General features: G+C 39.3%; 1 protein-coding gene and 1 long non-coding RNA gene across 19 annotated transcripts in view; one reads left to right on the top strand and one right to left on the bottom strand.

Moving 5' to 3' along the window:
- Positions 1-9702: 9702 nt before the first annotated feature.
- Positions 9703-10595, bottom strand: LOC144579705 (uncharacterized). Its single transcript, XR_013527871.1, has 2 exons — positions 10517-10595; positions 9703-10243 (listed from the first exon to the last, which is right to left on the bottom strand). It is a non-coding gene; the product is annotated as an uncharacterized LOC144579705 (long non-coding RNA).
- Positions 10596-10874: 279 nt separating this feature from the next.
- Positions 10875-23701, top strand: part of MYBL1 (MYB proto-oncogene like 1) — a 45432-nt gene continuing 32605 nt past the window's right edge. For 10 of the 18 annotated variants that reach the window (XM_078352549.1, XM_078352548.1, XM_078352546.1 and 7 more), the window contains exons 1-4: positions 11464-11644; positions 18799-18904; positions 19541-19612; positions 21756-21848. In XM_078352549.1, the coding sequence (XP_078208675.1) occupies positions 11586-11644; positions 18799-18904; positions 19541-19612; positions 21756-21848 (330 nt within the window). In that variant the 5' untranslated portion in view covers positions 11464-11585. Of the gene's footprint in view, positions 11355-11463; positions 11645-18798; positions 18905-19540; positions 19613-21755; positions 21849-23701 lie in introns of those variants that run through there. The other 8 variants (XM_078352550.1, XM_035276780.3, XM_078352544.1 and 5 more) reach the window with 1 other exon arrangement.

The following is a 23701-nucleotide window of genomic DNA, read 5'->3' as shown; positions in this document are numbered from 1 at the left end:
CTTCTGCTGCAGTCTTCTCCGGTGTACAGTTTCTGAGGTGTGACTGTCATCAATATGTTTTATACATTAATATATTTTTGTTTCTTGTCTTCCAGAAATACATTAAACCTGAGGTCCCCAGATATTCCTCCTGCTACTCTTTTCCTTTGCTGTTTTTGGATTGTTACTTTTTTTTTTTCTTTTCTTTTTTGAAACATAGTTTTCCTCTGTTGCCCATACTGGAGTGCAGTGTCCCATCTAGGATCACTGCAACCTCCGCCTCCCAGGTTCAAGTGATTCTTCTGCCTCAGCCTCCTGAGTAGCTGGGAATACAGGTGCATGCCACCATGCCCGGCTAATGTTTTTTATTTTTAGTAGAGATGGGGTTTCACCATGTTGGCCAGGATGTTCTTGAGTTCCTGACCTTGTGAACTGCCTACCTTGGCCTCCCAAAGTGCTGGGATTACCGGCGTGAGCCACAGTGCCTGGTGGTTTGTTACCTTTTGTACTTTACTGTAATAACAACATGAGTTTGAGATGGAGAAAGTTAATCATACATCTTTAATTCATCACCTTGACCTAAAAAGGCCAGGTCTTAAATTTGTAAATAAACTGCACATGATAATTTCAGGGTTTTTTTTGTTTGTTTGTTTTCGTTGTTTTGTTTTGGTCTCCTTTAGGTGACTCCTGCATTTTGTAAGGCAAAGACATTTTTATTTCAAAGGGAGGGTGTTATTGTTTTGTTAAGGAAGCAATGCTAAAAATACAAATAAAACTACTCTTTTATCTTTCACTCATTCTTTTAATATGTAAAAACAAAAGGCAAAAAGAAATTTAAAAAATAGATATTCAAAGAGTTTACTACAGGGCTATTGCTTAAGATTTTATTATTGAGACAGGCGCATGTCACTACACCTGGCTAATTTTTGGCATTTTCTTTGAAAACTGTTCTATCTCTATAAATTCAGTTCATAAATATGATAAATATATTCCTATGTAAAAAATACAGAATGACTTAATCATTCATTTTCTACTCTAAATCTTTAAATTGCTTCCTTAGGAAAATGTACCATCCATATAACTGTACCTCCTGCTTCCCATTCCCCAATAATGAAAGGGCAATACTCCCAAGATTTGCTTATGCTGGCTTGAAAAGCCTTGGTTAATATAATTCCTAGAAGACTATACTTTTTTTTTTTTTTGTGGAAAGAAATGGGGTCTTACTCTGTCACCCAGGCTGGAGGGCAGGGGTGTGATTATAGCTCACTGCAGCCTCGAACTCCTAGGTCCAAGGGATACCTCCGCCTTGGCCTCCCCAGTAGCTAGAACTAGAGGGGCAGCTAATTTTTAAAAAAAATTCTAGAAGGGGCAGGCACAATGGCTCACACCTGTAATCCTAGCACTCTGGCAGGCCGAGGGGGACGGACTGCCTGAGCTCAGGAACTACTGGGTGACATGGTGAAACCCCGTCTCCACTAAAAATACCTAAACAAAACAAAAAATTAGCCAGGCATGGTGGCACAGACCTATAGCCCCAGCTACTCCGGAGGCTGAGGCAGGAGAATCGCTTGAATCTGGGAGGCAGAAGTGTCAGTGAGCTGAGATCACACCACTGCACTCAGGCCTGGGCAACAGAGAGACTCTGTCTCTAAAAAATCATTAAATCCTAGAAGGAAATTTATCAATAAATCCTAGAAGGAAATAGCTCCAAAAAATAAAAGTGCTTTGGCAGAAATGATGAAACCAGATATTCAATCTGAAAACAAAACTCAGGGTCAGAACTATATCTTGGATAGAGAAATGTTTGCTTCATTCTCTGTCCCCTCACCACCGATATTTTTGCTAATCTTCAGTGTACATTTAGGGTGCTATTTAAAATTTGATGGAAATTATAAATAGAAATCACTCTGTCTAACATAAGCAGTTATAGATTCTTAGTTTGGCTTTTAAAGTTAAAAATAAGAGCACTTGTACTGCATGGGAAGAAAAACTGTAAAGAGAAAGAAATGTTTTAAGTTGTCCCTATTTAAACCCAATACTCCTTGCTCTATACTTTGTGGTAGAGAGAATAATGATTTCTCAAGTGTCCATGTTCTAATACCCAGAACCTGTGAATATATTCCTTTACATGGCAAAAGGGACTTTACAGACGTGATTAAATTAAGGATCTTGACATGGAGGGATTAACCTGGATTATCCAGGTGGGCCCAGTGTAATCACAACACTTAAGAATGGGCCGGGCACAGTGGCTCACACCTGTAATCCCAACACTTTGGGAGGCTGAGGTGGGCGGATCATGAGGTCAGGAGATTGAGACCATCCTGACCAACATGGTGAAACCCCGTCTCTACTAAAAATACAAAAATTAGCTGGGCGTGGTGCGTGTGCCTGTAATACCAGCTACTCGGTAGGCTGAGGCTGAAGAATCACTTGAACCAGGGAGTCAGAGGTTACAGTGAGCCGAGAATGCGCCATTGCATTCCAGCCTGGATGACACAGTGAGACTCCATCTCAAAAAAAAAAAAAAAAAAAAAAGAAGAAGAATGGAAGAGGGAGAAAAGAGAGTCAGAGAAAGATTTGAAGGTGCTACATCACTGGCTTTGAAAATAGAGGAGGGGGCTGTGAGCCAAGGAGTGCACACTGCCTTTAGGAGCAGGCAAAAACAAGGAAACAAATTCTCCTCTAGAGCTTCCAGGAAACGAACACAGCCCTCCAGACACCTTGATTTTAGCCCAATAAAATCCTGTTTGCACTTCTGGCCTCCAGAACCTTAGGGTAATGCTTATATTATTTTAAGCCACTACATCTGTGGTAATTTGTTATAGCAGCAATAGGAAACTGATGTACTGTTGCTGAAATTTTCAACATTTTTGGCCTGTAATAATAAAAGTAATATTTCTCTTCAAAAAGTAATTTTCCATAGTGTTCAAATTCTAGCCCTCATTTACAAAAAAAAAAAAGCCTACTGAGGGTTCAAAATAAAGGATAGGAACTCCACGTTAGGGAAGAGGGTATTCAGGGCATTAAAATGACTTACCAGCAGGCCACAGAATCCTCAAAGCAGGGTTATCACTCATTGGCGGGAAGCATGACCTCCAGCAAGATACAAATATGTGTGCTTCTCTTAAATTCTAATCTTTCTACCTCCACTCTTAATGTTATCACCTTCTTTCTACTTCAACAGAATCAATAATCTATCTTATCTTTTTCCAGCCTCCCCTTCTCTCCTGGCTCGGCATGTGCAGGCATTACTAATGGGCACAGCGAATTTTGGAAAGTTTAAGGGTAATCTGTGCTTCTTGATGTTGTTATTGGCATTTAGTGTGCTGGGACTGGGAACGCATTACTCTCTGAATGTGTGAGACAGTCCTGCACAAGGAAGAAATATTCTGCATTCCATTTACCTTTCAACCAAAACCCCAAAACCAGTCATGTAAGTGAAAAACCTGATTATAATTATGTTAGCTAAAACCAGACTTCCTTTTACATATAAACAAAAGTGCACAAGTGTTTTTGCACTATAAAATAATTGAATATCTTCCAGAAATGCAACTACCTCGTAAATCAAAGAAAGATTGTATTTTATTTTGTTCAGGCTGAACCAATAGTTGTTTCCCCATTTTAGAAAATCACATTACTGAAGGCACCCCAGCTCCAAGTTTTAAGACACTAATGCAGCCCATGAATGGATGTCTGTATCTGTAAATATTGTGTTCATGGTGACTCTACCTATATATCAGCTGGAGTAGTTGTGCCCGAGAGAGATTTTACTATAAATTTCTTTTGTTCTCTATATTGTAGGTAGAGCAGTAAAATAATTTTTAAAAAAGTAATGTGTAAGTTATCTATGAATTTCATTTTAGTATGGTACAGGGAATAGAAAATAGTTATAAAAAGGGGATACTGGCTCCAGTAAGGTTGAAATCATTGCTCTAAATATACCCATCCATCTATCCATCCACCCACCTATGCGCCCACACCCCCCTCCTTCCTGTAACCATGTATCACCACTGCCTTCCCTTCCCTTTTCTCTCCAGTATCTTCAAAGAGTGCCTTGATTTCATTACCTAATCAGTCATCAGTCCTCTTGAAATCGGACTTTTACCACCACCATGACATTGAAATTGTGGCCAAAAACTCACCAAATCCCGTTAAATCCAATATATACTTGCAGAAAGAAGTCAGTTCTCATTTTACTTTCTATAGCATTTTAATTCATTTCTCCCTGTTAATTGACACTTTCATTCCTTTATTTCTATTATATCACCTTCATGATGTCTGTCCCTTAAACTCCTTTGCAAGCCTTGCTCTTCTACCTGTTCCTTGTTGGCATTTCCCATTACTTCACTTTTAGCCCTGTTTCTTGCTGTACACTCTTTTACTAGGTAATCTCATCTACTCCTGTGACTTTAGTCACATCCTGTGATTCAGAAATCTGTATTTTCAATCCCAGCCCCACTCGTGAACTACATCTCTCTCCATCTAGGAGCACCAAAACCCCAAAACTCAACATGTTCCAAAATGGAACTCACTTTCTACCCACCAATCTATAATTACTCCTGTATCCTATTCCTAATTAGTAGCACCACCAGCCAGCCAGTCTTTCAAATAAGAACCTGAGAGTTTGGATTGACCTTTTTCTCTCTCCATTGTTCTGTCTTCTCCATCCCCACTGCCAATGCATCAGTTTAAGCTCCTGTCCCTCATCCAATTACACCCAGTTCTTTTAGCCCATCTCCCAGCTTCTAGTCATGTCCAATCCAATATATCTCTACATGGTCACCTGGGGTAGCTTTTGAAATATAAATCTGTTTAGCTCTACCCTGTTTAAAAAGCAAACAAAGAGACAGAAAGTAGAGTAGTTGTTGCCTAGGGCTGAGGGCCTTGGGAGAAAATGGAGAATGACTACTAATGGGTACAGATTTTGGGGGGAGGTGATAAAAATGGTATAAAATTGATTGTGGTGATGGTTGCACAACTCTTTGAAGATACTAAAAATAAAATTGTACACTTTTAATGGGTGGATCATACTACTAGAGTATGAGAGAGTAATAGAATATGAGATCACTAATAGATCTGAATTCAAAATAATTGAGTCAGACTCAGTGGCTCACACCTGTAATCCCAACACTTTGGAAGGCCAAGGTGGGAGGGTCACTTGAGCCCAGGAGTTTGAGGCTGCAGTGAACTATGTTTGTGTCAGTCACTGCACTCCATGTATTACTACTCCAGCCTGGGCAACAGAGCAAGACCTTGTCTCTAAAAAAAAAAAAAAAAGATAATTGGGAGAAGACTTGTAGATTTATATAGTAGAGGAAAAGACTATTCATTTTAATATTGAGAATTAATTTACCAAGTTATAGCTAATCTAAAACATACTTTACAGGTATTACTAAAATAATATCAGCATATCCTTTATTTGTATGTACATGATTTGAAAGTACATTTTCATATACTGAAAATTCTTAAAGTTGGTTCTGACTCTCAATTTAGAGATTTAAGTTCAAATTTGACTTTACTATTACTTTAAGTTACTTTCTTTTAGCTAGTTCTACCTATAAAAATTAACTAAATTGAAAAAGTAAGAGTAATTTAGAAGATAGAATGCTTGACTTTCCTGGTAACAGGTTAAGGTGCTAAACTTGAGATTGCTTTTGAGAGCAAAATTTATCTCTGTAGTACCAATGTGTAGCATGGGTAGGTGTTCAAGAACTGTTAAATTGAATAAGACTAATAAGAAATAAATAGGATTAATAAGCATTTCTTCTCTAAGAATAGGGATTCTCAATCTTTATTATAGTACCAGGTGCTATGTGCTCTGTGTGGATTTTTTTTTTTTTTTTTTTTTTTTTTTGATATGGAGCCTCACTCTGTTGCCCAGGCTGGAGTGCAGTTGGTGTGATCTCAGTTCACAACCTCTGACTACCTGGTTCAAGCAATTCTCCTGCCTCAGCCTTTTGAGTAGCTGGGATAAGAGGCCCGTGCCACCTCGTGCTAATTTTTGTATTTTTAGTAGAGATGGGGTTTCACCACATTGGTCAGGATGGTCTTGATTTCCTGACCTTGTGATCCATCTGCCTTGATTGGCTTCCAAAGTGCTAGGATTACAGGCGTGAAACACCATGGCCGGCCCAGAAATTTTATATTATACCACTACCTCCCTATTACTGTGATTGACATGAATATGTACAAACAAACCAACTTTGTACTAATTTGTTTACTATGATATTTATCCATAATTCACTAAAGAGGAACAGCAGAGTATCACTAGCTTTCCAGCATTTGAGTCCAGTATTGTAGCTCTTAAAAGGTTTTCCTAAAACTAAAAATCAGAATGTTCAGATTATCATTTTCAAAGATTTCATCCTTTTACCAAATAAGCAAAAGCTAGCCGTTCACGTGAAAGGGGTCACCATTATCTACGAATGCTTTCTATGCCCCCGGAGCTCCATATCCAACAAAACTATAGCTATGAGAGAAGGGTGCTGATGGTTTCCCTCTCCTCCCCTCCCCCTTCCTTTCCTCTCCTCTCTTCTTTCTCTTTCCTTTTCTTTTCTTTCTTTCTTTTCTCCTTTTTCTTGTTATATCTGATGATGGTTACTTTTTTGGGGGGATAGAGTCTCACTCTGTCACCAGGCTGCAGTGCAGTGGTGGGATCTTGGCTTACTGTAACCTGCGCCTCCTGGGTTCAAGTGATTCTCCTGCCTCAGCCTCCTGAGTAGCTGGGACTACAGGCGCCTGCTACCACACCTAATTTTTGTATTTCTAGAAGAGATGGGGTTTCACCACATTGACCGGGATGGTCTGTATCTGCTGACCTTGTGATCCACCCACCTTAGCCTCCTAAAGTGCTGGGATTACAAGCCTGAGCTACTGCGCCTGGCCAATGGTTACTTTCAATCAGAAGACATGCACTTTATCCAATAAAAATTGGGCTGAAGAATTTAGGAATTCTAAATAAAATTTTGAATTGGAAAAATAAAAATCTACATCATGGAAACATAAATATAATAAGGAGAGTGACAGGGGCTGTGAGTGCCCCTTCATTCATGATACTCTAGCTGTCAGGGCTGGGATTTGATTTTACCCTAACAAGCTAAGTTAAACTGTTAGTGGCTCATGGATCTTTTTCCCAGAAGACACCAGACTCTTAGGTCAAGGACAAAGTATTGGTATTACTTACAACACAACAAACACCTTGAGCGTCAATGTATTTGTGCCAGTTACTCTTGCTTTCAGGTCCCATGGGGCAATGTAATGGGCCCAGATGGATGTCATGCATACAGTGGATTTGTGCTACAGTTGAGAAACACTGAACTTGGGAATCCACTGCTTTTATAGTAAGCAGTAAGTAAATCTGGTTTTTGTCTTGGATTGAGATGTTACGTCATCTCTCAAGGCAACTAGCTGCAAGCAATCCTTAGAAATGGCCTGTGTAAAAGAGTACTCGGGGCCTTGCATCTTGGCACACCCACCAAGATGTATATAGGAGTGCAAGAAGACCAAGGAAGATTGTTTCTCTTAGTAACCACACCAGCATCTCTAAAGAATGGCCCTGGTTGGGCACAGATGGCTCATGCCTATAATCTCAACACTTTAGGAAATTGAGGCAGGAAGACTGCTAGAGCTCAGGAGTTCAAGGTTACAGTGAGCTATAATCACACCACTGCACTCCAGCCTGGGCAACACAGCTAGACCCCATCTCTAAAAACTTTAAAACTAGACCAGGCTTCAAAAGAATTGCTTGAACCTGGAAGGCAGAGGTTGCAGTGAGCTGAGATTGCTCCAGTGCACTACAGCCTGGGCAACAAGAGCAAAACTCTGTCTCAACAACAACAACAAAATAATAATAGGCTAGGCTTAAGTGGCTCATGCCTATAATCCTAGCACTTTGGGAGGCTGAGGTGGGCAGATCACCTGAGCTCAGGAGTTCAAGACCAGCCTGGCCAACGTGGCAAAACTCCCATCTCTACTAAGAATACAAAAATTAGGCCAGGTATTGTGGCTTATGCCTGTAATCCCAACACTTTGGAAGGCTGAGGTGGATGGATCACCTGAGGTTAGGAGTTCCAGACCAGGTTGGTCAACATGGTGAGACTGCCATTTCTACTAAAATTACAAAAAATTAGCCAGGCATGGTGGTGCATGCCTGTAATCCCAGCTACTGAGAGGCTAAGGCAGGAGAAATGCTTGAACCCAGGAGGTGGAGATTGCAGTGAGCTGAGATCGTGCCACTGCACTCCAGCCTGGGCAAGAGTGAGACTGTCTCCAAACAAACAAACAAACAAACAAAACTCCCAACATTAGCTGGGCATGGTGACACATGCCTGTAATCCCAGCTACTTGGGAGGCTGAGGCACGAGAATTGCTTGAATGTGGGAGGTGGAGTTGCAGTGAGCAGTGATTGTGCCAATGCACTCCAGCCTGGGCGACAGAGTGAGACTCTGTCTAAACAAACAAACAAAATACCTACTACTTGATAGCACAGGTGACTATAGTCAATAATTTAATTGTACACTTTAAAATAACTGAAAGAGTGTAATGGGTTTGTAACACAAAAGATAAATACTGGAGGGGATGGATACTCCATCACCATGATGTGATTATTTCACGTTACATGCCTGTATCAAAACATCTCATGTACTCCACAAATATATACACCTACTATGTACCCACAAAAATTAAAAAACAAAGCCACTATAAACGTTTTCCAAAATGGCTTTCTACATCACTACCAGCAATGTATGCAAATTATACTTGCTCAGCATTTTCATCTTCACCAACATTTGTAGTCAGTCATTTTCCACCCTCATTCTAACAGATGTGTAGTAGTACCTCATTGTGGTTTAATTTGCATTTCTCCAATGACTAATGAGGTAGAACATCATTTCATGTGCCTGTCAGGTATATATCTTGTTTGGTGAAATCTGTTTAAATCTTTTGCCCGTTAAAAAAAATATTTTTTCCTCACTGAGTTTTGAGTTCTTTATATACTCTGAATAAAATCTTTAAATGTGCTTAAAAAAAACCCTCCTTAGTTTATCATACATCTGAGCATGTGTATTCAAATGACTATGGTGCACTTTAATTCCATACTTTGCCCTGAGTTTTATAACTGATTTAAGTAATTTCACAATGTTATCTTTCTGGGAATCGTTTTTCTCCATATGTAAAAATGAGGGAAATTTGTTTTACTGTCAAAATGTAAAACATCTGTCTTCAAGCTCTAAAAAAGGTATTCTGTATAAAATTGAATACATTCTAAAATACAGCAGAAGCTCTGCTGCCTGTTAGATTTAAATAAGTGCAGTAATGTATGACCCAGGGGTAAACACGAAAACAGTGAAACAGTGATTCCAAATGACATTGGGAACATAATGAAATTTGGGAACTCAAATGTCTAAATTAGTTTCTAAATTATTATTATTATTTTTAAACTGAACCAGTAACCCATTAAGGAATGATCTGGAAGAAACACTTGGCCGGGTGTAGTCCCAGCTACTTTGGAGGCCGAGCCAAGAGGGTCGCTTCAGCCTAAGAGTTCAAGGCTACTGTAAGCTATGATTGTGCCACTGCACTCCAGCATGGGCGACAGAGCAAGACCTTGTCGAGAGAGAGAGAGAGAAACCTGTTTTACCTTCCCAGAACCTATACCATGAAAAAGAGAACTGTTAAAAGTCAGTGGGTTTAAGTTTTGACAGTAGTGTATACAAGCTTCTCTCAATTCAGCTCCTTTTAATTCACTCTGCACCTGCATCTGATTTGCAAAAGATGATGCGTAAAATTTCAAAATAGCAAGTGTCAGTTTGTTACAGTGTTAACATGTGGCTCAGTGCTCTATGCAGTAGACCATGTTGCCTTGCAAATTTAGATCCTTATCCGACTCTAACTGTTACTGTAGCAAATCTACTTTAATGCTACTTGAACAGTTTGTAGTTATTAGACTTGGAACTTCGAGTAGCTGCAACCGCTAGAAACTCCTCCGGTGGTTCCCCCCCTCCCTAGTCTCTCCAGAGGAAGGAAGGTCACCTTCTACACTTTAACTACCATGCTCATTCGTCTGGGCAAAATGCCCAGTCCACTGCCGTCTTCACGCGTTATTCTCCAGTACCGGGCTCCTCCGCCGCGCACGTTATTTCCCGTAGAGCTGGGCACGAAATTGAGCACCTCGAGGACCAACGGCAGCCAAGGATTATCTCCCGTTCCCGTTTCAAGCACGTCTCCCACTAGGAACTTTTTTCACTTGTCACGCTTCTGCTGCTTTCTGAGGAAAATAGACGATACTTGGTTTCCTGCCAAAGTCTTCGTCACTCTCGTAGCTATGACGTCTGGGTAAAAATAGCTCACATGTTTGCTTAAAAAATAACGGCCGCGCAAATTTGTGGTTACATTTGTCTCGGGTCAGAAGACCGTTCCTCCTAACTAGTGAGGAGGGAGACGCGTAAGGAGTGAGGAACGTGGCCGAGGCGAGGCTGCAGAGACTTACTCCCGCCGGGAAGCGGGACCACTCACTCTGCCAGAAACTCCGTCCGCTTACCCTAGAAATTTGGGGCGGCTGGACGGTTCTGGCGCCGCTTCCGGACCCGCTCCTGGCGAGCGCAGGAACTCGCTCTCCCAGCAGGCCCTGCGCGGTGCGCCTCTCGGCGCGTTCCGGGTCCTATGACAGCTCGATCGCCCTGCCCCGCCCGCGCCCCGCCCGCGCCCCGCCCGCGCCCCACCCGCGCCCCACCCGCAGCCCCACCCACTGGCTCCCGGCTCCTTCCCCGGCTCCCGCGAGTTCCAGTCCCGGCTTCCAGCTCCCCAGCCCCGCCCTCAGTCGCGCGCGCTCTCCCTGCCCCGCCCTCACTCCTTCGCGTGCGGCCCCCACAGCCAATGAGGTTCAGGGCCGCGTGCGCAGATTCAAACGGCGGCTCTTGAGGGAGGCTGGGCGCGAGATTCGGCGGTGCGGACAAAACCCTGCAGGAAACTACGATCCCTGCAGAACTGCTAGCTGCGGGTAGAGAGCGGTGGTCGGCGCCTGTGGCGGAGTCGCGCTGGGACCGGGGCGGGGAGGCTGAGAAGCGGTGGGATAGGCCGGCGGAGGGCGGGAGCGCGCCTTCTGACATGTTGGGGGCATCCCTGGCCCGGCCGGGCCGGGGCTAGGAGCAGCGCTGTGGGCAGGGGCCAGGAGCGGGTCGCGGTCCGCCCCCGCTGTCCCTCCGTCGCACCCTGCCTAGGACTTGCGTTCCGCACTCGGCTGCCTTCGGAGGGAGCGAGGGAAGCGGCTAGAGGGTCAGGGAGAAGGAGCATTCGCCGGAGGCTAGAGGAGGCTGACCCGCGTCCCCGTCCAGCCCGCCCCTATGCGGTACTTGAAGGATGGCGAAGAGGTCGCGCAGGTGGGTGGCACCCCTTTTGCCCAGGCCTGTCGGCGCCTTCTCGGCTCAGATTCTCTTTCCTTTCCCCCTGCCCCCTCCCGCCATAAGGCCCTCCCCGGCGAGGGCAGAGGTTTTTCTTCCCGCGGCCGCCTCGATGGCCGGAGCACGACCGCGATGTGTGGAGAGTTGGGGACCAGGGTGTGAGACGCGGGGCGTAAGAGATGCCCAGGTTGCTCCGTGGTTCTCCCCACAATGCGCGTCCAGACTCCAGTCCTCACGCTGCCACTTCTTGGAGGCAGGTTTCTTGCCAGGTAAGTCGAGCGCTTTTAGGGAGTTCGCTACGCAGAGAAAAGTGGCTTTGTCCTGTCGGGAGGACTTGAAAATGGTGTTCCGGCTACTCTTCTGAATAACCGTACAGTCAAAATAGGAACTACGCGGTGAACCTGGGTGGCCACCCTTCTGCCAACTTGGCTACCTCGAAACGTTGTGGAAAATCCTCTGGGGAATAGCTGAGAGGACCTTTTTGATGTTTTCTGTAATTCCCATACCCATATTCTCAGCTTTATGTATATATGTATATTTTAATATTTTCTACTGGGACCATGCCACATTGTTACTATTAGTAGCTTGATGTTAAAATAAAGCAATGTGTTTGATTCACTTAATATTTTGAGTGTCTGTGTTTGGCTCTGACCGTATCTAAGTGTTGCACAGAGGTAAGGCATATTTTGGGGGGGGGGGGCCTGGAAAATGTGCTAGGATGAATTTATATGCATTACAGCAGCTACTCATAAATTATGTGGAGTAATTACTCAGATAACAAAAATACAGGGTATCTTCTGATTTTCAGCATTATCAAATAAACCTGAAAAGATGTTTGGCAGACTTTCCAAATATTTTACTTACCTAGATCCACAGCCCTAAAGTCTTAACTAGTGATGTATTTCCTAAGTTGAAATTTAGTAATGGAGGTCATTCACTGCATATTTCTGCTAAAAATCGGCAGTAACTATACATAATAGTTTTTTGCTTTATTTGTCTGTTAAGCATCTGCTGTGTGCAAGATGCTTCTGCAGAAATCTTTAAGTCCCTGTAAGCTTATTAGTTTTGTAATAAGTTATAGGACAAACCCTTGAGATGAAATAAATTTATACACAGATCCCTCTAGAACAGTTTTCAAAGTTTGCACTATTGACATCATGGACCAGTTAATTCTATGTAACGGGGAGATGTTTAGTAGCATCGCTGGCTTCTACCCAGTAGAGATAGTAACACTCCACTTACCTCAGTCATGACAGTAAAAATGTCTCCAGACATTGCCAGATATCTTTCGGGGGACAAAAGCACCCAGGAAAGAACCACCCCTCTAGAACTTCAAGGACCCAGTTAACATCAGTCTTCAGAAAAGATAGATATTTAAAGCTCTTGTAATTATGATTGCTGAAGTACCGGTTTAGGCTTTTTGAATTTTTAAATATATAAAAAATTAAAAATTATTAAGATGACAAATGAATATATCAAATTTATTAATGTTTGATATTATCTACTTATCAGTATTTATGTTAATTTTATTTGAAACAGTTATTTGGCTCATTCTGCTATCAGCATTTAGTTAAATTAAAATTTTGGGTAAACATGAATGTTTAAATGTCAGAACTTTATCCTTCCCAGTGGGTTTTCTGTCCATTTCCTATGTATGTAGTGCATGTTTCGTAATAATAGACAAAGAAAGGAAAAATGACTTAATGTTAGTTTCCCTGTATAAGTTGTTTTATTGACAATACTGTGACCTTGAAATTTAAATATTAATTATATTTTTGACATTTATTTCTTGCCAGTTGTATAAGTTAATTTAAACACAATAGAATGATTTAAAGAGGTATAAATCTGGAGTAATTAAGTGTGGTGGGGTGAAGCTACATTCTGCCTGGGAGTATACAGATAGAGGATGTGGGGATACATTATCATCTCTGAATGATACGTCTCTTAAGTCTTCATACCCGAATATGTTGCATAGTCTACATTTCTTGCATGTGTAAATATGATTTACGTATCTTAGAAGATAGTAGATGCTCTGCTTTGTGCTTCAACAAAAAACAAATTAGAGTGTGAATTGTTTTGAAGCAAAAATAGTCATTGGGAAAAATATCTCTTGCCTTTTAGCTAAGTGTCTTAATATATTTGAACTCAATTCATAGTTGAAAGGGAAAAGAAATAATTCAGTTACTTCAGGTTGTAATTTGAGATCTCCAGTATACAACCATGTAAGCATTCAAGTGAAAACTATAGTTCGCTGTATACAAGTTTTGCCTAAGAGTATAGGCGTAAATCCTGTAATACATGTTTATGCTATGTGATCTGGAAAAAAAACAACAACAAAAAACAAAGTAGAAGACTAAGTGTTACCTCAAGTGTGAAACAACTGCAGGATGTTGGTTGTTTTGATCTTTGTTTAAGATAGCTGTAGTATCTCTCCTCTAGATTTACATACAGGAAAAGACTTATTTGTATTGTGACTTTAAATAATTTTACATCCCACTGGGAGTTGTAATGACAATTTACAGGCAATACTAAAATTAATATGTCTGTTATTAACATATATTTGACTTTTAAGCATATTTATATATACATAATTAATTTTAGATTTAAAAGTTTTACCCTTTAAAATAAACTTTTATAAAATATTTAGAAACGTATTTACTAGTAATAGATTATTTACACTTGAGATGACCTGTGACTGCACTAACTGAAAAGATAAAAGCCAGCTCTTGAAATAGAAGATGTTTTTTCAGTGGTATGTATATGTGTGTGTGTAGGAAGCAATTTTACTGTGTTGTTTCCAGCAAACCGGGTGGGAGTGAAATTATACTGAAATATGAGAACTGATCTTTTAATCGGTTTTGTCATTAACTGGCAGTGTTGTTTTGGGGAAGCAGGTAAACTCTGCCTCAGTTTTTCATCTGGTTAATATACGGATTTTGGATTTTATGGTTTGTAAGGTAGTTTCTAGCTTTAATATATATATTTGAAGACATTTTGTAATCTTTTCTCATTTAAAAGCATATCCATACTAATGAAATATAAATTTTCTCATATTGCTTTTGTTTATGGAATTGCTAGGTAGAACTCTCTTCATTATTGCTATTAATAACGATCAAAGGTTATGTAAAGTTAAATTTGTCTTACTGTGATAATGCTGGTTTGCACAATCCAGATTTGGAAATAAAATATTCATGTCTGCAGTACATCATATGAGCCACTGGGTGGCCTAATTTCACTTTATTAAATCAACCTGGTAAATTTTCATACCTTGAATATGATTGGACTTTAAAAAAACTAAGTGGCCAGCTCCTAGTCCTCCAAGATTGTATAATAAAGATGTATTCTTTTTGTCTGTTATGAAGAATTCAGACCTGAGTTAGTTTGTGATTAAAGATATTAAGTTGATGCAATTTTACTAGAGCAAAATTTCATAGAACTATTTCTTTTAGAATACAAATTTTTTAAAAATTTCAGTTTCCTCCTTGGACTACCTCATTTACTGGTTTTAGGTGAGATAATTGTTGTCCTCTAAAATTGAACTTCTAAATGTTCTATCTTAATAATAGCACGTGAATTATTTTATCAAGTATGTATTATTTCACAGACAGTCCTAACTATCACGTCCTGTTAGCTCACACCCCAATGTAAAGTTACTCTTAACTATTGTCCTGGCCTAATGAGTTATACAATTTTTTTGTGTGCTTCCTTTCACTGTTTCATAATCACCCTAATCACTTTAATTCACAATCTATGGCTGGGCGCAGTGGCTCACGCCTGTAATCCTAGCACTTTGGGAGGCTGAGGCAGATCACTAGGTAAGGAGTTCGAGAACAGCCTGGCCAACATGATGAAACCCTGTCTCTACTAAAAATACAAAAATTAGCCAGGTGTGGTGGTGGGTGCCTGTAATCCCAACTACTTGGTAGGCTGAGGCAGGAGAATTGCTTGAACCTGGAAGGCGGAGGTTGCAGTGAGCCAAGATTGCACAGTTGCACTGCACTCCAGCCTGGGCAACAGAGTGAGACTCTCCCTCTCTCTCTCTCTCTCTCTGTCTCTCTCTCTCTCTCTCTCTCACACACACACACACACAATCTATGAAACTGTTTACATTTGAATGTAGTAGTTTGGTTATATATTAGACATTTGCCAAGTAGATGTTTTCTTTGACTTAAGAAAACTGGCAGAATCATTCTGGAAACCAAGTCCTGGGCTGGAGAGTCAAAAGACTAAATTAATCTATTATTGCTTTGTGACTAGAGAAATAATGTTATTTTCTTTTGCTATCTTCTAGATAATTACACTAGGCTAGAAATGGTTTATTAAACTATATAGTAGGAAGCCGATTTTATTAAATTTTACATATTACCAGCATTGATTACTTTAATACAGAAATATCAAAAGATTATATGAAAGTAGACAAATAGAGGAGATACATTTTGATGGTGTCTAACCACTTTTCAGTGATGGGACATTTTTGTTGTTAAATGGTGAAAGTGGAATATTGGTGAGGTGATTTGTGGGGTTTTATCCTTTCCTTGGTGTCTTTGCAAGTTATGGACATTCTCAGACATCTTTCTTTGTAGCTGGTGATGTTGATACATTTCTAGGATCTTTTCTGTGGTCACATGTATTTGAAAGTTAACATTGTCTTTTCAATACTCACTTAAATATATGTAGAAATAACTTGATGCCAAAACTAAGAAGTAGGTAGACTCTAGGAAAGTCCCAGTGGTAGAGAGATAATTCTAGGAATTCTACTTGCTCCTTCACACTTACCCACTCAAAAAGCCCAGCTTACTGAACGTTGGATGGGCTATATAAATCAGTGTCTGAAACTGATGACCATGCTGAAATGCAAAACAGAGAATGAAGCCTCATGTAGAAACAGAAATTTCTCACAATAAAGTATGTGGATAAAAAGTGAGGGGCAGAATTTTATGGTTAAAATGAACGAGTTTTTAGGAAAATTACTCCTTGGAAACTAGTCTTTTAAGACCAAAATAATGTTTTTGGACTTACATCCTTAAAGTATTTTGTAAGAACCTTAAAGTAGATTTCATAAATGGGATGTATATAGTTTTGTGAATACTCGAGATTTATATGGGTAAATTCCCAAGGTAAAAATTGTTTTGATTTAGAAATAATCTATATTTTAAAGCAGTCTCAAATATGCTGTAATTTTATGTATTTCATATTATTTCAAATATTATGAAATTTTGGGGATCTGAAGAGAGGAGAAGCAAAAGACCCTGTGAAAAGCATGCCTGAGGGCTACCTGGGGTGTCAGGAAGTGGTAATGTTGCTGGTGGCATTTCTAAGAAAGGTTAGACAGTACGGTAGGTACCTTAAAAGAACCTTTTCTATGCTGAATATTTAAAAATGTTTGTTTCAGCGGGTTCTGCTTCTTAAAATTCTACCATTTGGAGGTATTTTTTGGATTTTGAAAGTCTTTTTTTTAACAAATGAGAATGCCTTTTACCTCTGCCTAGAGGTATTTTTATTTGTTAAAAAGTTTTCTTTCTCAGATCCACTTTGAGATCACATGTATTGAGGAAGGTAGATGTTTTGGTTGGATTGGAAAGAAGTGAGATCATTTTGGAATATAGAGCACTTGGTTGAGCTGGGAGTTTAGGGAAGATTGTTCATTAGTTTTACAACTATTTGAGTGGCAGGTACTATGCTTGGTCCTGAGATATGAACATCATAGACATGGTCTGTACTCATGAGCTTACTTTTTGGATGGGGAGGTTTGCAAATGTGATAAACATTAAAAAGAAGGGGCCAGGTGTGGTGGGTCACGCCTATAATCCCAGAACTCTGGGAGGCCAAGGCAGGTGGATCACAAGGTCAAGAGATCGAGACCATCCTGGCAAATATGGTGAAACCTCGTCTCTACTAAAAATAGCTGGGTGTGGTGGTGTACACCTGTAGTCCCAGCTACTTGGGAGGCTAAGGCAGGAGAATTGCTTGAACCTGGGAGGTGGAGGTTGCAGTGAGCTGAGATAGCGCCACTGTACTCCAACCTGGCGACAGAGTGAGAGTCCCTCTCAAAAAAAAAAAGAAAAAAAACGAAAAAGAAGAAGAAAGGGTAAGGTGCTCTGAGTACATACAAATAGGACAGAAAGCTACAGTGTGGTGTTTTATCTGATTCAGTAGCTTTTTAGAAATATATGAAGTTATTGAATCCTGAAGCATGTTGAATTTAACAATTTAATATTGGCCAATCAGGTGATATTTTTGATAGCTGAAAATGGCTGCATGTATCAGACATTTTTTTTTCTTCACATCTCCTTCTTGAATTAATGTATCAGGTATTTTCTTTAATCAAGCCTCTGTAAGGGATGTGTGTGTGTGTGTGTGTGTGTGTGTATGTATATATATACATATATATGTGTGTATGTATATATATATACATATATATGTATGTATGTATATATATATATACATACACACACACATATATATATAACATATTTTAATAACACAGCCATACATGGGCTGGACACAGCAGCGGCTCACACCTGTAATTCCAGCACTTTGGGAGGCCAAGGTGGGCAAATCACCTGAGGTCAGGAGTTTGAGACCAGCCTGGCCAACGTGGTGAAACCCTGTCTCTACTAAAAAAGAAAAACTAGCCTGGCACGATGGCAGTTACCTGTAATTCCTTCTACTCAGGAGGCTAAGGCAGGAGAATTGCTTGAATGAGGAGGCAGAGGTTGCAGTGAGCCAAGATTGTGCCACTGCACTCCAGCTTGGGCGACAGAGCAAGACTCTCAAAAAACAAAACAAAAAGAAAACAACAACAAAAAACAGCCATGTAGGAAGGAGGACTGGTGGATTATTGTTACAAGTATGCAATGGCTTCAGGGAGAGAGAATATTGGACTATTGAGTGCATTGAACTGTAGAAGTAGATTGTAAGGGAATGGGAGGATCTTGGTGTTTTGCCTGGTCAAATATGAAGAATTTTGTTCCAATGGAATTGACAAGTCAATGGAAGTTAGGGATTCCTGCAAAGACCTATTGACAGTATAGGTTTTTTTGTTTTGTTTTGTTTTGTTTTGAGACAGAGTCTCGCTCTGTTGCCCAGGCTGGTGGAGTGCAGTGGCGCGATCTTGGCTCACTACAACCTCCACCTCCCGGGTTCAAGCAATTCTGCTGCCTTGGTCTCCTGAGCAGCTAGGATTACAGGCATGCACCAACATGCCCAGCGAATTTTTGTATTTTTTTAAGTAGAGATGGGGTTTCACCATGTTGGACAGGCTGGTCTCAAACTCCTGACCTTGTGATCTGCCCACCTTGGCCTCCCAAAATGCTGGGATTACAGGTGTGAGTCACCACGCCCAGCCCATCTGTGTGACAGGTTCAATGATTGAATTTACAAATTTAAATAAAATTCTTGATTTCACGATTTTTTTTTTTAGTGAGGATGAGGATGATGACCTTCAGTTTGCTGATCATGATTATGAAGTACCACAACAGAAAGGACTGAAGAAACTCTGGAACAGAGTAAAATGGACAAGGGATGAGGTAATTATTTGACAAAGTTTTCGAGTTTCTTAGATGTATTTATTAATACTACTATACTTATGTGGCCGGGTGTGGTGGCTCATGCCTGTAATCCCAGCCCTTTGGGAGTCTGAGAGGGGTGGATGACTTGAGGTCAGGAGTTCAAGACCAGTCTAGCCAACATGATGAAACCCATCTCTACTAAAAATACAAAAGTTAGCCTGTTGTGGTGGCGCATGTCTGTGATCCGGCTATTTGGGAGGCTGAGGTGGGAGGATTACTTGAACCCAGGAGGTGGAGAGTTGCAGTGAGCTGAGATTGCGCCACTGCACTCCAGCCTGAGTGACAGAGCGAGACTCTGTCTCAAGAAAAAAAAAATACTACTATAGTTATGAAGGATATTTAAAAACAAAATATGAGATAAGGGATGCATCAATTAACTGTACATTCTTTTTCTTCAACCAGAGACTTGAATAATGGGTGACATTGGGACTTACAGAAACAGTGTAATAAATGGAGGAATTTGTATTATAGTGGGTGGCTTTAGTTCTTCTATAGTTAACAGATATTTTTTAACAGAGTTGGAGAGTTATTTATATATACAGTTAGATGAAACTGATGGGGAAAAGCTTTCTAATTTTCATACTATTTTAATAGGACGATAAATTAAAGAAGTTGGTTGAACAACATGGAACTGATGATTGGACTCTAATTGCTAGTCATCTTCAAGTAAGTAAAATATTAAATTATATTACTAACATGGCTGGTTAAGGCATTGGGTTAACTGTTTTTCAAAAATGTGTCTCCGTATTTTAATTTTAGGTTTCCTTCCTAAAAAAAATCCCTGTTTTTTGGTTTGCCTGTAGTTGGTTGCTAATGGCTTAGAGAGTCTGATTTTCTAGTAATGTGTTCATCCAGGGACCTAAAAGATTATTAGCTTTGAAACAAAAATGATAACAAATTTATATGGGACCTTATCAATATTTGCTAATACACGTTAAAACATTTTTTGAGAAATATATTGAGATATTTGATAGCTAACCAAAAAAAAAAAAAAACCAGAAATCCCTATCAAAAAAAGCTTATCACCTGAGGCTTACATTTTAAAATATTGATGATTTTAAAACTATTATGCCTATTGTTTACCATACTACTATTCACCTGCTATTTGTTATATAATTTTATAATTTACGAAGTGTTTTCACAGATACTGTTATTTGTTAATACACTGTGAGAAGTAAGGCAAAATATTCATATTCGAATTTCAATATTGACTCCTTTGGGTTTCAGAAACCATGTTAACTGTGTTTTCTCTATATTGTCATATGTGTTTCAATATAACCCAAAAATTGAGATCAAGTAATGGAAAGAACATAAATTTTGGAGTCAGTTTGAATTGTGTTTAAATGTCAGCTCTCCGAGCATAGAAGAATTATTTAGCCTCTTTGATTGTTACCTTCTTTATCTATAATATCTAGATAATTATACTTGTTTCTGTAATATGGTTGTATAGAATTAGAAATAATATGTAGGATTTTTGACACAATTCCCAATATTTAGCAGGTGTTCAATAAATGGAAGCTAGATTAGAAAAGTTATTTACATTAGCAGTAACAGAGAACTGCTACAAGAATATACAGGAATGACCTGATTATTTTGAAGAAAGTGACAGCCTTTAAATGGATCCCCATTGATGTACAGAAGCCATAAATGAAGCTGAGTTTGAATAATAATAATTTTAAGTACATTGGGCAAAAGAGCCATTGGTAGACAAAACATTTGTATCTATACCTTTATATTTTTCTAGATTTTGTTATCTTGTGTATGAACTAACGATTTTGTCAACTGTGAATCACTAATAAGGTATTAGGTTTCATTATCCTTGTAGAGTTACCGGGTTCTGAACTGACTAAAATAAGGCTTCATTTATTGTTTTTGGAGTTTGAGACGTTTCTACCCAGATACTGCATAGGTTTTCTTATTCCGGTGAATTCATTTTCTTTTTAAATGTCAACACTTAACCAATTTAATTGAAATGTAACATGCATCTTCTATAGAGACTATGTAATGTTTTCTTAATAACTTGGAGGAATCATTTATAACATCCTTTTGACATGCAGTAGTATAGTAATGTCTTTACATTTTTTAAAAACGGTATAGTTAGGTACTGCTGTACTATGTGAATCTAGACTGATAGGCTATTTGAGTTCTTATGTCAGCTTTGTATAGTTTTCTGTCCACTGCCTTTTATTCTTCAGTTATAAATCCATTTCTTTTTGTCAGTTATCTGTATTTTATCTTTGCTGCTTGCTGTATTATAAGGCATAGTGTAAAGAGACATACTTTAATTTTAAAGAAATTGTTTTTATCTGTAGTCTAAGCATTCTTGACTACTGTAATTAAGAAAAAAACATATGGTGGCTCACACCTTTAATCCCAGCACTTTGGGAGGCCAAGGTGGGTGAGTCATGAGGTCAAGAGATCGAGATCATCCTGGCCAACATGGTGGAACCCCGTCTAAAAATACAAAAATTAGCTGGGTGTGGTTGGCGCATGCCTGTAGTCCCAGCTACTTGGGAGGCTGAAGCAGGAAAATTGCTTAAACCCAGGAGGCAGAGCTTGCAGTGAGCCGATATAGCACCACTGCACTCCAGCCTGGCAACAGAGTGAGACTCCATCCCCCTAAAAAAACCCCAAAAGAACCAAACCAAGACATAATTGGGACACAGACATGTAAAGTAAATGTTACATGTTTAAAGAATGCTACTGAATATACTATTCTTGAAGTCTTTGTTCTAAGGATGTAAGACATAAATTTGGGCTGACTTGCTTTCTGGAAGACAGTATAACAAAGTCATCTAAATTTTTTCAGAATCGCTCTGATTTTCAGTGTCAGCATCGATGGCAGAAAGTTTTAAATCCCGAATTGATAAAGGGTCCTTGGACTAAAGAAGAAGATCAGAGGGTAACGTGTTCATATTCTTTATGTTCGCTATGTAGGTAGACTAACTTTTTCTTCCTACTGTGTTGTTTTGACATGTGAAGTATATGTTTAAGTCACTTTGATTTTGTTTTCTGGGGGATACTTGCATAAGAATTGTATGTTAAGTGTCTTGAAATGTTGTTGGGTTTTTTAAAAATCTGGTGAAACCAAGTATAACATATGGCCTTTTGTTCCTGAGAGTTTGGTTTGCAGAAGGAAAAATACTTGCTATAAGGTTAGTTACCTTGTTTAGAGCTCAATTTTCCAATTATCAGGGTACAGTTTCTTGTCAAAAATCTAACGTTTTAAAACAGATTTTCATTTTATTTTTACATCTAATAACTCGATATGCACAGAAATCATTCTTAATTTTCTCTCTTGACCTATATTGATCCCAGGATTAGATAGATGTCAGAGCACTATATTTCCAAAGGTTTTGTGATTTAAAAACCAAGGTCATTGTTTGTGCTCTAAAGCTGGAGATGAATAGAAATGTTTCTGCACTTCACTAGGAATTGCTCTTTAGTTTATGCCCTTTAAGTCATAAAAATTGCTAATGCAGGCCGGGCACGGTGGCTCAAGCCTGTAATCCCAGCACTTTGGGAGGCCAAGGCGGGTGGATCATGAGGTCAAGAGATTGAGACCATCCTGGTCAACATGGTGAAACCCCGTCTCTACTAAAAATACAAAAAATTAGCTGGGCATGGTGGCGTGTGCCTGTAGTCCCAGCTACTCAGGAGGCTGAGGCAGGAGAATTGCCTGAACCCAGGAGGTGGAGGTTGCAGTGAGCCGAGATTGCGCCATTGCACTCCAGCCTGGGTAACAAGAGCCGTCTCAAAAAAAAAAAAAAAAAAAAAAAAAAAATTGCTATTAGATGCAGTTGGGGAATTAGGGCATCCTCACTTCTGCTTTGTTTGTTATTCTTATTTAACAAACTTTATTTTGTTCTTATTTTAAGTTTTTAAATAAATAGAGATGGAATCTCACTATGTTGTCCAGGCTGGTCTTGAATTCCTGGGCTCAAGCAATCCACCCATCTTGGCGACTCAAAATGCTGGGATTCAGGCCTGAGCCACTGTGCCCAGCCAGAACAAACTTTAAAGTTACTTAACCTAGACTGATCTGATTTACTTGATGGCTACTCATAAGTTTTAAAATGTGTGATCTTGTTTAAAAATACATTTACCAAAGCCTGAAATTTTATTTTTAAAATATAGTAAATAGATATATATAGTGAAAATATCAACATATATTAAACTTAGTCTACCAGTATAAAATTGTTTATGAGGTGATATTTGACATAGGGCAGTGAGGTAAAGTGGGCTGGAATAACTGTTCTTGGAATTTTAGGTAAAATAAAAACAAATGTAAAATGTGGAAAAAAAGAATGTGTGATCTATATCCTTTCCCTTTGAGAAAGGAAGAAATGACAGCCAGTAACTTGGTAGAGTCTTTCTGCTTCCAAATTTTTTTTTGGCTTTGTGCTGAAGCTTTTTTTTTTTTTTTTTTAAGATGTAAGAATAGAAAATGCACAAGTTTCAACATTTTTGCTGTTATTTCAAATTAATATCGTGTGAAGGCAATTTAATTTCAAGCATCTTCAGCCCCTTGGATTTTTAGATGAGTTTGGAATAAGTTTTTGAAGTTGGCAAATGCTAGAGGGGTATTTATCAGTAAAATTTATTTATTTATTTTTTTAATTTTTAGTTTTCTTTCAGTAAAATTTTTTTTTAATACAAATTGTAGTTGTGTCTTGGATTTCATGCATTTATTTAAAATGGTATTCTTAAATTATGATTTAAAGTTTTTTCAAGGTAATGCTTTTTTGAACTTTG

Source organism: Callithrix jacchus, chromosome 16 (genome assembly GCF_049354715.1).
Source record: "Callithrix jacchus isolate 240 chromosome 16, calJac240_pri, whole genome shotgun sequence".
Classification (NCBI taxonomy): Eukaryota; Metazoa; Chordata; class Mammalia; order Primates; family Cebidae; genus Callithrix; species Callithrix jacchus.
Note: the sequence above shows the minus strand (reverse complement) of the source record. Positions and strands in the feature narration are given on the sequence as shown.